A 17,335-nucleotide genomic window follows, 5' to 3' on the forward strand; every position below is an offset into this window, starting at 1 on the left:
GCATATTCATCAGATTTTATTGAAACTTCAAAAGGTGGCAGCATGCACTTCTTGGAATAAAAACTGGTAAACAAAGCAGAACTTTAGATCAAAAGCTTGACACTGATAGACAGCCATAAATACATTTTTGAAAGAGGGCAAGTGAAGCATTATTCTGCACATATTTATGTGCAGTGATGACAAATATAGTCAGATGTACATGGCATTTGCAGGTAGTTTTGTCTGAATTGCACGTTACAACAGGGCATATTTGAATGGTAATGGGTTGAGCCACATAATGGATAAGTGAGTGGTAGTGAGCCACAGCACACAATTTTCAAATAAGCCAATTTGCTAAGAATGCCATTTGCGTGTTGTGTCTGCCCTGTCAATGTGGCACACAACAAGATGTGTGTAGTTGTGATTCTGCCCAACTCTTCCGCGATGAACGAAGTGAATTCCACTTCGATATGAAACAACTGAGTGAGTTCTTTGGTTTTAAACACCGCTACTGCAGGACGCTCGTCAAATCTGGTCACTTGACCGCTGTCCCTTTCCAAAAGGAAGAATCACATCTGGCTGCACTCCACTACCTATCTAAATCTGTGGCATTCCACTTCCATCCTCCCCTATGATGCGCTGCCTTCCTGCCTTCACGGTGACAACAGAAGGCAGTGTCTTATCTGCGCCGGTGGTCGAGTGGTTGGAGTGCATGCCACATACGCAGTGGACCCAGGTTTGAATTTAGGGCGGAGGAAGTTTACTGCAAGCCACAACCCCCCCTTCTCTGTCCCACTTCCAATCTAGAGAAGGCCGTAACACTTCTCACAACGTAACGGTGCAGAATCGATTGTCAAAACGTACCCGATTATTAAATGTTTTAGAAATCATTCACCTGCAGCCCATTAGGATTTCTGTGGATTGCACGAAGTTGTTCTGACTTCACCTGAAAGCGCTTGATACTGGCAGGGGCAACCCACCGCGTTACAAACACACGTTGGGAGAAGAGGCTGATATTCACCCCCGGCGTGCACCGTCCCAAACGCAGGCGGTTGCCGCCTCCGTGAACAACGATCGAGGAACGGGGCTTAAGCCGCGGCGCGTTTGGACAGCGGCACGCCCCGACGCGCGCGTGGACTGCGAGGGCCCGTTCATCACTGCTTGCAGTTTTAATTCTTGTTGATTTTCCATCTTTTTCTTGGACTCAGGTGAGGCTGTACAGTCCTCACATTCCTGGTTTGGTTTGCTGAAATAACTGTTCAGTCGTCTGAGAACTTCTTTCAGCTTGTCATTGTTGGTCTTATCTGCAGACGTCAGTATGTCCTCAGGCACTGCAGTTATCCCCACTGATGTAAAGATGTCACCCACATGTTTAACTGAAAGTAAGTTTGCAAATACACCATATGTGAAGACTCTGATGTCTGAGGGGTGATGGTCCTTCACAAAAGGAGCAACTGCTTTACATAACTTCTCGACAAAGCTTCGATCCCAGCCATTTGTGCCTTTTGTTTTCTGTGTTATCACATACAGAGTTTGCAGAACAGCTTGACATATATCGGGTTTCACCCATGAGCAAAGGTTGTCCAGCAGTTTGGGGATCAAAGCTTCTGCTTGCTCATTTGGTATCTCTTCCATTGTACAGAAAACTGCATGCAAACAATCGATCGACCTCTTTAATTCTGTCTTTGGGATGTTTGAAAGGCGACTGACTGCACCTGTAATATAGGTGTTGACTTTTTCAGTGTCCTTCAGCCATTTGACACTTCCCTGGCTGTATTTTTCTTTACCACGGCCAGTAAAATTAAAGAGCATTTCAATAATGGTCAGATGGGTCTAAGGATTCACCCGCAGCATGTGGAAGTCAAATGTTTTTAACACTTCTTCAGGTGTTTTTCTTTGCATTGCAGTTTCCAGATCCATGAAGTATCTCATTTTGCGGCATAATTCATCTCCTTCTGATGCGAGCTTGTGAACCATCTGACATATTTTTTCATTGTAAGTAATATGTTTAGAATCAGTGTCAGGTAATAATGTCACCAGTGCACCAGCAGAGCTGAGCTTTTTCATGACATCATCCCTGCCACTGATGGCAGCAGTTTGCAGCGGTGTGAATCGCTGTAGTCCACGAATATTCCATCCATCTGGATTAGCTTTCCACTCAAGCAGGGTGTCCACAAAAACAAGCGATTTGTCATTTGATAGTGAGACATAATGCAGAGGTGTCAAGTCATTTTGGGATTCAGTGTTTGGGTCTGCACCCTGCTGCAACAGGAAAGTAAAGATATCCCACTTGAAAAATAAAACGGCAGCAGTCAGTGGAGTTATGAGGTCATTACACTCTGTGCATGGGTAAATGTCATTAATGTTGTTCTTCTTTAGTAATTTTTTTAGCTTCTTGAGGTTGTTGTCAATTACACACTGTATTATAGGATGTGTTTCTTTTGGGGGTGCTGGCAGTTGGAGGTGTCCGGTTATATTCATTTCTTTTCTTCAGTGTAACTGAAAAAGAAAAGGTTAGAATATTACTGTTACATGATCTATGAATCATATCATATTCACATTAAATTATATTCAACAACCTTGTATTTAGGTGGGGCACAAATCTATCAGAAGACATTCCCTGTAACTACATATAAGTACCAGAGAAAACTTGAAAACTCATCTAACTACTACACTTGTCCTAACTACTAGAATTGCTGACAGCATTAACTCTGTGTTTGTTACACAGAGTGCCACACCTTTCCCTCACTGACATTTAGAATTACAAACTTTCATTCTGATGACATCAAATAACCACAAGAGGGGAAACTGAAGGAGAGTAGGTCTACATGACTGTGCTTCTTTAAAGTGAAAACACTGATTATTTTATAATATAATTTGATGGTGAGAAATGTGGAAAAATTAACTTACAGTGTTCAAAGTAAGGTGTCCACGGTAGTATGAATTCTATCTATCAAAACTTAACATGCTGTGCTTTATCTGTAGTTCTTCCTGCCTCTGACTCTCTCTGTCACGAGACAGGAAAAGACCTGTCTGAAGATGGGTTGGGCTTCGACAGGATGTGGGAGGACTTGCCCCTTCTACTCTTTACTTCCTGAACATTGTTCAGTCATCATAGCCTACATACGATCTACAAAGAGTGTCTTATTGGTGAAAGTGACTTACAGGTAAAAAAAATACCTGGACAGGTGAGCAGGTGAAGGCAGTTGAGCTGACTGCTGAGCAGAGAGATGCCGGAGAAACCTGCACATGAGCCAAGCAGAGAGACACAAACACATGAAACAAACCACTTGGGATCAAAAGGCACAAGATACTATATTTGAGGTTTTATCTGGAGAGTCACCGGATGAGACAAGACAGTCTGGCACTGATGAGAGGTGAAAACCAGGATTGTGAAGAGGCAGTAGATACATTGATGAGTCACAGATGTGTCTCATGTCTACAGCAGTGACAATACACCCACAAACACACACACACACGCACACACAGGGAAGCATCAGGTGAGGGAAAAGCAGTGAGGAAACAGGTAAAAACACAACAGGGTAAAAAAAAAAAACTCCTGCTGTGACGCTCTGATGGCCGAACACACGATGTGGATATGAAGCCTGCTGACTTAAAATGGGATCGGCTGTCTTATACTGAAGTGAGCAATTTCATAATACGAAGACATATTATGTAACTCTAACCATAATGTAGACCAGTTCTTGTAATGATAGTGTATAAAGTAGTATTGTGTGTATGTTGGTAGTAAAGTATGATGGGCAGTGTCTTTCTGGGATCAAAGTAGATGTGAGCACTGAGACTGGACCACATCTGTAAAGTTGCTCTCATAAAAACAAAACAAGGAGCTGAAAGACATTAAAATGTTTCAGCCTTTCACAATAAAGTGAAACAGACTTGTGGGATTATTGTTGGCTTTGCTGTTACGAAGACAGCTGACTTGCTTTCTGTTTTTCCCCAGAGTTTTATCTAATGACAACTCTGGACAAAATGTGGGTTTATTCATTCATTTCATCCATACTGGACTTGTGGAAACCAGATAGAAATTGCACCAGGCTGCCAGACCGACTGTCAGTCAGCCTCCATTCTTCCAGGAAATGTGGTGCCTGGTGGCAGATAAACTAGCATGGTGACAGTGAGATTTATATGGAGCCGATCTAAACACCAATGGTGTCATTCTTGTAGAGCAGAGCAGCCCGATGTGTGGCCAACGGGCCAAATTTGGCCAAGATAAGGTTTCACTTTGACGCAGATTTTTCTAGCAAAACACATATAATCACAATATAATTTGAAGGTGAGTGTTAAGAGAAATGTAGGAAAATAAACTTACAATGTTGAAGTGAGGTGTCCACTGTAGTATGAATTCTATTGATCAAAACTTATCCTGCTGTTTCTTCCTGCCTCTGACTCTCTCTGTCACGGATAGGCAAATACCTGTCTGATGATGGGTTGGGCCTCCACAGGATGTGGGAGGACTTTCCCCTTCTACTATTTACTTCCTGAACATTAATATGTGACTGTTCAGTCATCATAGTCTGCATATGTCTACAAAGATCCAGTATCCAGCCTTAAAGAATACCATCAGGCACTATTCTGGGCTAAAGAATGGGGCAGTTAAAAAAGTAATTGAACCTCTCTGTACATTAACAGTTAATATTTGGCTTAAGTAGTAGTTGTAGTAATGACACAGATATTTCCATATATTTCCTTGAATTTATATATTTTCTTGAATAAAATCAGAATTGTAAACATTGTGCATTCAACACTCAACTTATGGTGATAAACTAGAGCAAAAAGTTTGTCTCTTGTCAGTTTAACATGTTAATTTGAATCATCACCGTACAAATATTAGCTTTAAGATCCCAATGTCCTTTGTTAATGTGTCATTTTATTGTGAGATTTCCCTGTCACAAAGTAATTAATGCTTCTTAGAGAGGAGAAGATGAACTGTGACTGATAGAGCCAGAGCTCTAATGCTAATGATCAATGAATGATAAAACACATCTTAGTCATACTTTTACACATTTATTTTGATACTCAGCTGACTAAATGTACAGTATATTTTGAGAGTAACATTCAGTATGCTCAAAACAAAAATCATACAAAAGAACCTGCATGTTGTGAAGCTTGCATATTCCATTAAGGTTTTATTTTTTGCAAAAGCACGTTGTAACTCACAACTCGTAGTGTAAAGACCAACTTTATTATCAATGTGTTTTTGCTTGTTTTCTTTCATACAATACAATACAAAGACCATGTAAGAAAAATATCAGTATAATATTAGTACTCTCTATATGACCACACATGTATCATCTGTCTGCAAAAACTCCACTAACATTTGGGGAAAATAAAGATTCCACTGTCCTTTGTGAGGAAAGTAAAATAATTCCCACATCACATTGTGATATTACACCGTATAAAAAGGAACAAATTATAATATCAAGGTTAGATGTGATCTTATTGATCCTTCACCCTAAAACAAACATTATCAAACATCACTAATTTTTATAATCAACAGATAATCTTATAATACAGACAATCCTTCCAAAACCTTAAAAATATCCCTTTAAAAACAACCTGCATGTTGTAAAGCTTTTACATTCCATTACATTGTTTTAATTACAATATTCACATAATGAGAGGAAGCACTTAAGATTTATTTTTACATTTTTGACATCCTCCTCACTTCAGCAAAGAATTTCACCTCACGTTCTCTATTTCTTTTAAGTACAGGTCTTTAACATCAGCCGTGTCAATGACAGACCAGGGTCAAGGTCCTACTGTTGGAGTTGACGTAGAACTACATCAGCACTCATTTATTTGCCTGAAGGAGCTTTTTTCAGTGAAAAGAAAGGTTACATTTAGATCATGTGGAAACATCCAGAGGCTTGTAGAATTGTCCCACCCACAAATATCGATATTTAATGATAGTTGTAGTCAGTGTGTGTGTTAAGAAGAGTCACTGTGCAATATACTCTGTTTACTTGGCTGTCATTCATGTGAAATTGATTGACAATGTTTTGTAATTCCTGTGAAATGGATTCAGTGCAGTCAATAAATTCTGAATATCTTCAGTGACACAGATATCGTGATGTATCGTGGATGAAATTTCTTGCAATATATCGATTATCGCAGAATCGCTGTATCGTGATATTTTCGTTATCATGGGCGAAATATGGTGATAGTATCGTATCATCAGGTACCTGGTAATACCCAGCCCTAACCCAGCATCAGGTCTTGTTGCATTAATGCAGTTCAATCAAATCAACTGTGGCAGGACTTTTTCTTTTCTACAGTAAAGACCTTGCTCAAAGTATTGTCACTTTGCAGTTGCCCCAGACAGAAGTTGAGATTCTTGAACTGGCCTGCCAACATGATCCTCCTCTGTGGATGGCTTTACAACTCTGGAGAACATTGTTCCAAACATTTCCTTCACAGGCGACCTTAAATTCCACCCTCTGCTGTTGGCAAACAGATAAACACACCCGAAGAGATCCGGAAACATCGACATCAGATCAACGTTGGCCGCGTCCTCGGGACTGCAAACAGAGAGAAGAATGAATTGCACTACAATTAAATAAACAATAAAGGAGCTGTCAAAAACGGGTGTGGCTGTGGAGATCTGTGTGATGGAGGTCAGTAAGAGAGAAAGGATGAACTCATTCCAGGAATCAGGTGCAGTTTGTGTTAACATTGACTTTAGCAACAGACACCAACACAAGCAACCACTTGAGGGGGCAGATGATTCAAACAACAGCAGTATTGTAACATGAAGGCAGTGGAAGTGGGGAGATGGAATGACACATTTATGACTGAATGTTATCAATAACACCTTTAAGGCCCTTCATCATCTGTAACTCAGTTTGACTTACTAGTGCTCGTGGAGGTTTCGTATGAAGCGCAGGAATGCCAGTGTGCTGTCATCGTATCTGTTTTTGGGATCCATCTTCTTCACCAACTCTGCCAACTGCAACACCAAAAACATCTAGTCATTAAGTGGAAATAAGGAATAGAGAAGTTCCAGTTGTTGGACAGTTGTCACCTCAGTTTTCCACTGTTTGAAGGATCCATCCCCAACACATTTATCCAACGAAGAAATTAATTCCTGGTCAGCATCTTTCCACTTTTCCACCTCCTTGATGTTTCCGATCCTTCTCAAGTATTCAAATCTCCTGAAAAATGAAATGCGTTTAAGATGCCTGTTTAGTGAAATGGAAAACGAGACAACATGTGCAGTTTTACTAGCCATGTTATATCCATTCATGGCTCCCAAAAGATGGATCCTAATTAACCTAATGACCCCTGAAATGTTCCTCAGTGAAATCATGAAGTCCAATTTCCAATTTGTCCAGTAGTTTGGTTTCTGACCAAACACATGCAAAACTAATTCACGTCAACCAAGTTTAGATCTGGTTGTGTTTGGTATGAATTAGCATGCGATCATGCAAGACTAAGATGGTGACCATGGTAAACAATATACCTTGTTAGCATCAGCATGTTAGCATCGTCATTGTAAACATGTTAGCATGCTAATGTTAGCATTGAGATGAAAGCTCCACTGTGTCTTTTAGAGCGGCCTCACTGAGCCACTTGTGGGCATCGACTCTTGTTAACACAATGCGAGCTGCTATACACAGAAATAAAAGGTGACAATGAAACTGATGCTACCTGTCAGGTTTCCAGAAGAAGGGATGACTCAAGCATTCCTCCACTGTTGGTCTATTTTTTGGTTCCTTATGGATCATCAACTCGATGAGGTCCTTTGCCACCACATCTTCAACATGGTCCAAAGCGTACAAACCTTCATCAATGTTGTACTCACATTTATGAAGCTTGTCGCCTAAAGGATGGTGTCCTCCAGAGAGGATGTAATAAATCAGCATCCCTGCCACCTAAAAATTGAACAGATCATTTGAGCAATGATAGGAGTATTCTTCAATTATTCATCAATGCAGTTTGTGTTGTAGTAAAACTGACCTGTACATCAGTGTTTGACTTGTATCGTATGTCAGCTTCGTCTGTTAAAGTCTCCCTGGCCTTCCAGCATCTTGTTCCTGCACTGCCTGTGCAATAAGTTGTTTGGCCCTTGAGTAACCGTCTACTGATGCCAAAATCTGCTAATCTCGCCCTCCCGTTAACATCTACGGGACAAATTAAAAAAAAAAGGTATAATAATTAAAATTTGGAATACTGTTACAGTCATTCTGAATTTCTGATTTAATTTCATTACTCCAATACATTTTGAACTTTTCCTTACCAATCAAAACATTCTGTGGTTTGAGATCACGGTGGAGAAATGGAGGATTTTGACAATGAAGCACTTTTAAACTCTCCAGGACCTGATAGACAAGTTTCTCTTTCAGCAGACCACCATCATTGTTTCTGATGCATTCTTCCAGGGTGTCTTCACAAAGCTGAAGACCAAGATATCCAAAGTTCTCATCCTCTGCAAAGTCAACATATCGTACAATAGATGGATGATCAAGTTCTGGAAGTCGTAGAAATCCCTCCTCATTCCTCAGAACTTGATAGTTGCTTTTTTTCATTCTCTTGATAGCAACCTCAGTGCCATCATCTCTCAGCCCCAAGAAGACGTCAGTACCATCACTGCCCTCTGCTATGTGGAACTCTTCATCTTTCACATACTTCATGCTCCCAACTCTGGTTACTCTGCTTCCATCAGTGCTAACCAGCTTCTGTAATTTTTCTCTCCACCTCTTGCTGATTTGTAGCCATGTGTGTGTATCTGATGACACAGTGGTGTTGGAGTGGAGTGGCTGAACATTTGAAGTTGACTCCACAACAGGAATTGATGTTGGATCAGTTGTTTCACTCAAATACTTGTCATTTGGGTCTTCTTCCTTGTCTGTTTTTTCCTTCTTCTTCTTTTTCTTCTTCTTGTTCTTCTTTTTCCTCGGCCCAGGTGAGGCTGTACAGTCCTCACATTCCACGTTTGGTTTTCTGAAATAACTGTTCAGTCGTCTGAGAACTTCTTTCAGCTTGTCATTGTTGGTCATTTCTGCAGACGTCAGTATGTCCTCAGGCACTGCAGTTATCCCCACTGATGTAAAGATGTCACCCACATGTTCAACTGAAAGTAAGTTTGCAATGACACCATATGTGAAGACTCTGATGTCTGAGTGGTGATGGACCTTTACAAAAGGGGCAACTGTTTGGCATAATTTCCTAACAAAGTTCAGATCCCAGCCATCTGTGCCTTTTGTTTTCTGTGTTATCACATACAGTGTTTGCAGAACACCTTCACATACATCAGGTTTATCTTTTAAGCAAAGCCTGTCCAGTAGTTTGGGGACTAAAGCTTGTGCTTGTTCATTTGGTATCTCCTCCAGAGTACACAGAACTGCATGTAAAGTAATAATAGTGTCATGTACATGTTCCTGGAGAATGTTTGGAATGCGTCTGACTGCTCCTTCAATGTAGGTGTTCAGATTTCCAGTGTCCCTCAGCCATTTAATACTTCCCTGGCAGTATTTCGCTTCATTTTGCCCAGTTACATTAAAAAGAACTTCAATCATGGTCAGATGTGTCTGATGATCCTCCAACAGCATGTGACTGTAAAAGGTTTTGAACACTTGTTCAGGTGTTTTACTTTGCACAGCAATTAACATATCCAGGAAATATCTGATTACAGAGCAGAATTTATCTCCTTCCGATGCGAGCTTGTGAATCATCTGACTTATTTTTTCATTGTGAGTCACATGTTTAGGATCATTGACAGATATGGGTGTTGCCAGTGCACCAGCAGAGATGAGCACTTTCACAACATCATGTCTGTCATACATAGCAGCAGCTTGCAGTGGTGTGTGAAACTGTAGATTACATACATTTGGATTAGCTTTTGCTTCAAGCAGTATTTCTGCAAAATCAAGTGGTGCTTTGTGTAGTGAGACATAATGTAGAGGTGTCAAGCCTAGTGCTGAAGCATTGTTTGGGTTTGCACCCTGCTGCAAAAGGAAAGTAAAAATATCCCTGTTGTGAGTTACAACAGCAGCAGTCAGTGGAGTTATGCTGTCTTTACACTCTGTGCATGAGTAAATGCCATTATTGTGGTTCTCCTTTAGTAATCTTTTCAGCTTCTTGAGGTTATTGTCAATTACACACTGTATTATAGGATGTGTTTCTGTTGGGGGTGCTGGCAGTTGGAGCTGTCCGATGATATTCATTTCTTTTCTTCAGCATAACTGAAAAAGAGAAGGTTAGAATATTACTGTCACATGATCTATGAATCATATCATATTCACTTTAAATTATATTCAGAAACCTTTTTTTTAGGTGAGGTACAAATCCATCAGAAGACATTCCCTGTATCTACATATAAGTACCAGAAGTAATGCAAAATCATTTCTACAACTTGAAAACTCATCTAACTACTACACTTGTCCTAACTACTAGAATTGCTGACAGCATTAACTACGTGTTTGTTACACAGAGTGCAACACTTTTCCATTACTGACATTAAGAATTTAAACTTCCTCCTTCAGGTCTGCAACAGGAATTAAACTTTGAATAAGCAGAGCTGTGGACTTTTCATTAATAGACTTTGGTGGTCGCAGGTTCAAGGTGAAATATTGTGTTTTCGTGTAAACTTTCATTCTGATGACACCAAATAACCACAAGAGTGGAAACTGAAGGAGAGTAGGTCTACATGACTGTGCTTCTTTAAAGTGAGAACACTGATTATTTTACAATAAAATTTGAAGGTGAATGTTAAGAGATTTGTAGGAAAATTAACTTACAATGTTGAAGTAAGGTGTCCACGGCAGTATGAATTCTATCGATCAAAACTTAACATGCTGTGCTTTATCTGTAGTTCTTCCTGCCTCTGACTCTCTCTGTCATGGACAGGAAAATACTGTTTGACCAGATGAATTGGGCCTCCACAGGATGTGGGAGGACTTACCCCTTTTACTCTTTTAATTCCTGAACATTAATTTGTGACTGTTCAGTCAACATGGTCTACATACTATCTACAAAGATCGTATCCAGCCTTAAAGAATACCTGCAGGCATTATTCTGGATTAAAGAATGGGGCAGGTAAAAATTAAATAAATAAATAAATATAAAGTAAATATTTGGCTTAAAAGACACTAGAGCTGAAACCATGTCAGATATATGATGGTAAAGCACAAAGATATTTGTAGTAATGACATAGATACAACATTATCTATGAGAAAGTTTAAAACAGGCCTGTTAAAGGGATATTCCGGTGTAAATTTAATCCATGGTCTGACACACCTTGAAACTGTGTTAGACTCCCTCTCGAGAGATCAATTTTGCAGACTGCTAGCTAACGTAGTTTTAGCATCCTCAGAAACGACCGCATGACAGTAAATAGGTCCAAATATAAAACCGCCATCAAAAAGCCTCAAATAATGCTCAGAACAGCACCAAACTTCAGCAACATTAGATATATTATTTCGAGGCATCAAACATTTGATATCATTGCTGCATTTATCAGAAAAGATAAACAAAACTCACCTCTCCAGCTGCAGGTTCGTTGTGGGGAAGCCATGTGAGTCGATTACCGAGTGCAGTAGGGTTCCGCAGCTCAATGATGATCATTACTGGGGCACTCTACTGCACTCGGTAATCGACTCAAAGGGCTTCCCCACAACAAGGAAAATTCTCGGGTGGTGAGTTTCGTTTATCATTTCCGACAAATCCGGTGTGAGAGTTTAACTGGCGTTCATTTTAACTGGCGAGGGTCCCAGATGTGTGGTCTGAGAATCCCGTCTGGAGAGGGGTCCTCGGCCATGTCCGCTAACCAGGAAAAACATTCCGATCACCCTGCTCATCGATCCAAGTCATGTATATGTGTATTAGTTTTGACGTGGCTTGAGCACTTTTATTCCACACGGAGATCCCGAGGTCTGCTACCTGCAAACAACTGTTAGACGAGCGCTACAGAGCACACAGTGACTGTTATGTCCCGGCCTAGGGTATACTAGGACATGACATATTGGTCTCTCCCTTTTCCCACTCCCAACAATAACACACCAAAAACCAACGGATGCAGTCCAAAAATAAAGGGGATTTATTTACCCAAACAAAAATATGACTTCAGGGTGAGCAATACCTAAAACAATAAACAAAACAAGCTGGTTTTTTTAAAGCTTTCTTCCCTAACTCAAAACAAAAGTCAACAGAAAAACAGGTTATCTTACCTTACTCCCTAACCAAAAACAGGAGAAAAAGGTGCACAAAGAAAAAGGCTACTCACCCCTACTAAAGTGGACTGAAAATAATTTAACAATATTTACAATATTTACAAAGAGCTCAAAATCTCTGCTACAACAACGAACATCAATTTCACAAATCACAAATCACAAATCACAAATCAAGACAGCGAGTGTGAGTGAGAGAGAGAGAGAGACCAGGTCTGCTGCAGGCTCCACTTTTAAATGTCCCAGTCAGTTGGATTCCACCAATCAGCAGCCTCCAGAGTTCCAACCAATCAGCAGCCTCCACCTGCACTGGTACCTTTTGCTGCAGGACAGAAAACAGGGAACACAGCACCTCCTCTTGACATGGAGGGAAAACAACACAGACAAAATGCAACAAGAATATATACAAATTATGACCCCCAGGGTCATAACACCCCCCTACCTAAGATCAAACATTTCTTCCCCTCAAGACATGTTTGACCTAAAACCCTGCACGTGACAGAGCATCTGCCACCACATTTTTGCAACCTTTAATGTGTTTCACCTCTATATTGAAATCCTGCAGTAACAGTGACCAGCGCATGAGACGCTGGTTGTTGTTGCGCATGCGGGACAGGAACACCAGGGGATTGTGGTCTGTGTATACCACAACTGGACTGGAGCTCGAACCGACATAGACCTCAAAATGTTGTAGAGAAAACAGCAAGGCCAGACATTCTTTTTCAATGGTGCTGTAGTTCATCTGGTGTTTATTGAACTTTTTTGAGAAGAAACAAACTGGATGCTCAATACCATGGCCATCCTCCTGCAGCAGCACAGCACCTGCACCATGAGCGCTCGCATCCACCTCCACCTTAAAGGGACGCACATAATCAGGTGCAGCCAGTACTGGCGCACTGCAAAGAAGGGCTTTTGCAGAGTCAAATGAGGCCTGGCATTCAACTGTCCACAAGAACTGGCGGGAAGGACTCACTAAGCTGGTCAGCGGCGAAACGACACTAGCGAAGTTCTTACAGAAACCACGATAATAGCCACACATCCCCAGAAACCGGCGCAGCTGTCGCCGCGTCTCTGGGACAGGGAACTCCAAAATGGCCTGAATTTTGGCCGACAGGGGGCGCACTTGACCCTGTCCTACCTGCTTTCCTAAATATGTGACCACAGCTTTTCCAAATTCACATTTGGCCAGATTCAGCGTCAGAGAGGCATCCTCTAGACGGCTGAATATTTCCTGAAGTGTGTTCAAGTGATCAGACCAGGTGGAAGAATAGGCAACAATGTCATCCAAGTACGCATCACAGTTTTTCACACCTGACAGGACAGTATTCATCAGCCTTTGGAAGGTGGCAGGAGCGTTTCTTAACCCAAAAGGCATGACGGTGTACTGGAGGAAGTAATCTGGAGTGACGAACGCGGAAATTTCAGATGCACGCGGTGACAGGGGCACCTGCCAGTAACCCTTCAGAAGGTCTAGTTTGGTGACGTACTTGGCAGATCCTACTCTATCTACACAGTCATCCATGCGGGGCAGAGGAAATGAGTCGGGCTTAGTAATAGCGTTCAGCTTGCGGTAGTCATTACAGAAACGAGCAGTTTGGTCAGATTTGGGCACCAGGAGCGAAGGTGCGCTCCACGGGCTGGAACTCGGTACAGCAAAACCATTTTCTAAGAGGTATGCAACCTCTGTCTGCATCACCTCCCGCTTCGCAGGATTAACGCGGTATGCGTGCTGCTTAATTGGCCTGTGGTCGCCCACATCGATGTCGTGTGTGAGGACTGTGGTCTGCGTGGGCTTATCGCCGAACAGCGCAGCATGACCACGAATGAGGCGGCAAATGTCACTTTTAGCCGAATCACACAAATATGACAAATGCCCCTCCAAATTTTTCTGAATTTTTGAGTTCTCCAAACGTGCACAGGGAACTGAAAGAGGCCGCTCGTACAGCCCGTCCTCTTTCTGACTGTAAGGCGGTGACACCACAGAGACTACGGGGGATGCACATGGCTCAGGCGGCACGGATGGCACGTCAGCGCATCCGCGGTCAACATATCTTTTTAACATGTTGACATGACACACTCGGGACTTTTTCTTTCTGTCTGGCGTCCGGATCACATAGTCTGTGTCACTCAACTTCCGTTCCACCTCATAAGGACCACAAAACTTGGCCTGAAGACAAGAACCGACAACGGGCAGCAAAACTAGCACACGGTCACCTGGGCGAAAGTTGCGACTTTGTGTGTTTTTGTCATACTGTTGCTTCATTTTCGACTGTGCAGCGGAGAGAGAACTCCGCGCCAGCTCACACACAGTGTGCAACCTCTCCCTGAATGAACTCACATAGTCCAGGACATTGTGCGCGGGACTGGGCTGGTCTGCAAGCCACCTCTCTCGCAGAAGCCGCAGCGGACCACGCACAGTGTGCCCAAAAACTAATTCAGCGGGACTGAAACCAAGAGATTCCTGCATGGTTTCCCGAATGGCGAACAGGAGCAGTGGCAGACCCTCATCCCACTCCCTGTTAGACTCAGCACAGTATTTACGAAGCATCGATTTTAATGTTTGGTGGAATCTCTCCAGTGCGCCCTGACTCTGTGGATGATACGCGCTGGACACCTGGTGCTTAATGGACAGCTCCGACATCACCTGCTCAAAAACTTTAGACATAAAGTTAGATCCCTGATCAGTTTGAATGCGTTTTGGCAAACCAAAAGTGGAAAAGAACTTGACCAGAGCTTTCACCACCGCTTTAACTCTCAGCGAGCGCAAAGGGACGGCCTCAGGAAAACGTGTGGCTGCGCACATCATGGTCAGCATGTACTGATATCCAGACTTTGTTTTTGGCAAGGGACCGACACAGTCAATGATGACATGCTCAAAGGGCTCACCGATCGCGGGAATTGGGCGTAAAGGAGCCGGATGAATGACCTGATTTGGTTTGCCGGTAGTCTGGCAGACATGGCAAGATCGACAAAACCTGGCAACATCAGACTTTAACCCTGGCCAAAAAAAATACTTCAGCACACGGTGATATGTTTTTTTAATGCCAAGATGACCGGACAAGTTGTGATCGTGGGCTAAACTCAGCACTTGGAGACGGAACTCTTTTGGCACAACAACCTGAGTAACCGCATCACACTCCAGACCAGACATCGGGGACCATTTACGCACCAACACATCTTCGTCAAAAAGGTAAGTCATAGGCAGTTTATCATTTTTCTGCTCCTGGGCAGCAGACAGACAGGCAGCCAGCGTACTGTCAGATTGCTGCGCTTTAATTAGTTGTTCTTTATTTACTGCCAAACACAACTCTTTGTCTTCTGTTTCCACTTCAACAGAAAGAGGTTCGTTTTTCAGTTCAGAAGAGGGGCTGACCGAAACCTCAGATGTGTTCAAAAACGAGTCAGACAGATCGACAATTTCACCAAGCTTACGAGCTTGGGCACGGGTTACGACGCACGCCGGAAAAACTGACGGCGCGTCAGGTGCAGCGGAGGTAACACACACATCAGCAGTGGGGTTTTCCGTCACCTCCGGAGCCGACGGAAAGACTTTGTTCCCAGCCAAGTCATTCCCCAAAATGAGATCAACTCCCGCAATCGGCAGCTGATCACGCACCGCTACTTGTACTGTACCCGACACTAAATCGGAGGAAAGGCAAACGGTGTGACGCGGCGCACGGATCACGCTCAATTTAATTCCCCACAACAGCAAATCAGAGCCACAGTACGACCGATCCGAAAAAGGCAACATACCACGACGAGCCACAGAATGTGTGGCACCAGTATCCCTCAGGATAGTGATCGGAACCCTGGACGCCTCATTTCCAGCCAGAGAGACAAAACCTTGTGTTGTAAATGGTTTAAACGAATCATCAACCTCTGTCAGATTTCCCTGCTGGCTTAAAGTAGGCTCTGAATTTATCAGACCCACAGCAGAGGGCTTTTTACTCTTTGATTGTTCTTTTGATTTTAACACAGGACAGACTGAAATGAGGTGGCCAGTTTCATGACAATAATAACACTCTCGATTTTCACCCGCGGTAGAGAAATTACGCCGGGAGTTTTTAGGAGACCGGGGCTTATTATTCACCGCCGACCTCGGCGTTTCTCGGCCAGGTGACAGAAACGCGCTCTTGTGAGTCAGAGCAAACTCATCCGCGAAAACAGCAGCTTGAGAGAGAGACACAACTTTTTGCTCATTTAAATACACAACGATGCGCTCTGGCAGGCACTTTTTGAACTCCTCCAGAAGCACAAGCTCTCTCAGCTGCGCAAAATCTTTGGTCTTGCTGGCATGACACCACTTATCAAAAAGCACGCCTTTGTCGCGCGCAAACTCAACATACGTCTGGCCGACACTTTTCACACAGTTCCTAAATTTTTGTCTGTATGCTTCAGGTACTAATTCATAGGCACGTAACACACTAGCTTTAACAATGTCATAATTTAAGCTCTGTTCAACAGTGAGGGCGGCACACACCTCCTGAGCTTTTCCTACAAGCTTACACTGGAGCAACAAAGTCCAGACATCCTTAGGCCAGTTTAAGGTGGCTGCGATGCGCTCAAATGCGCTAAAGTAGGAGTCCACCTCGGACTCTCTGAACGGAGGCACTAGCGCAATGAGCCGGCTCACGTCTAAATTTGGTCGGAGCGATTGCGGGTCCTGCGGGGCGACAGGGGAATGGGGAGCGACATTAGGCTGGCGTTCCAGCTCTAACGCTTTCACCCTCAGGTGCATAGCCTCCACCTCCAACTGCCTATTTTTCATTTCCATCTCCTTAATGCGGAGTGTCAGCTGGAGTTCTTCCGCTGACAAACCCGACGTAAGGGGAGGATCTGAAAGAACGGGCGTGACAGGTGGAACAGGCTCTCGAAGCTCCACATCACTTTTCCCCACAGATTCTGCAACAGCAGAAACAGAAAACAATCCCCTCTCCGACAACTTCTCCACCAGGAGTTGCCTCAGCTCCTCCTTTTTAATGCCGGAAGGCACTTCTACCTTGTAACTATTTGCAAGGAGCATCAAATCCACCTTTCTGCATTTATTAAGTTGCTCCAGCGTAGGCTGTCTAACAAAACCATCTAAATCCAATTCCATTGTGCCACTAAATGAAACAGTGTCTGCCAGAAATATGTGAAACAAACAAACAAAGAAACAAACTGAATTTATC

The 17,335-nt window shown here is 42.9% G+C and overlaps 1 protein-coding gene across 3 annotated transcripts in view; it reads right to left on the reverse strand.

Annotated features, from left to right (window-relative positions):
* LOC115590287 (serine/threonine-protein kinase ppk4-like) overlaps positions 1-17,335 on the reverse strand; it is a 336,079-nt gene that overhangs the window by 274,387 nt on the left and 44,357 nt on the right. Inside the window, exons 1-7 of one of the 3 annotated variants that reach the window (XM_030431612.1) lie at positions 11,479-11,527; positions 8,237-10,181; positions 7,957-8,120; positions 7,648-7,871; positions 7,022-7,151; positions 6,852-6,946; positions 5,101-6,518 (exon numbers count right to left, since the gene is read on the reverse strand). In XM_030431612.1, the coding sequence (XP_030287472.1) occupies positions 6,299-6,518; positions 6,852-6,946; positions 7,022-7,151; positions 7,648-7,871; positions 7,957-8,120; positions 8,237-10,163 (2,760 nt within the window). In that variant the 5' untranslated portion in view covers positions 10,164-10,181; positions 11,479-11,527 and the 3' untranslated portion in view covers positions 5,101-6,298. Of the gene's footprint in view, positions 1-5,100; positions 6,519-6,851; positions 6,947-7,021; positions 7,152-7,647; positions 7,872-7,956; positions 8,121-8,236; positions 10,182-11,478; positions 11,528-17,335 lie in introns of those variants that run through there. The other 2 variants (XM_030431610.1, XM_030431616.1) reach the window with 2 other exon arrangements.

Source organism: Sparus aurata, chromosome 10 (genome assembly GCF_900880675.1).
Source record: "Sparus aurata chromosome 10, fSpaAur1.1, whole genome shotgun sequence".
Lineage (NCBI taxonomy): Eukaryota > Metazoa > Chordata > Actinopteri > Spariformes > Sparidae > Sparus > Sparus aurata.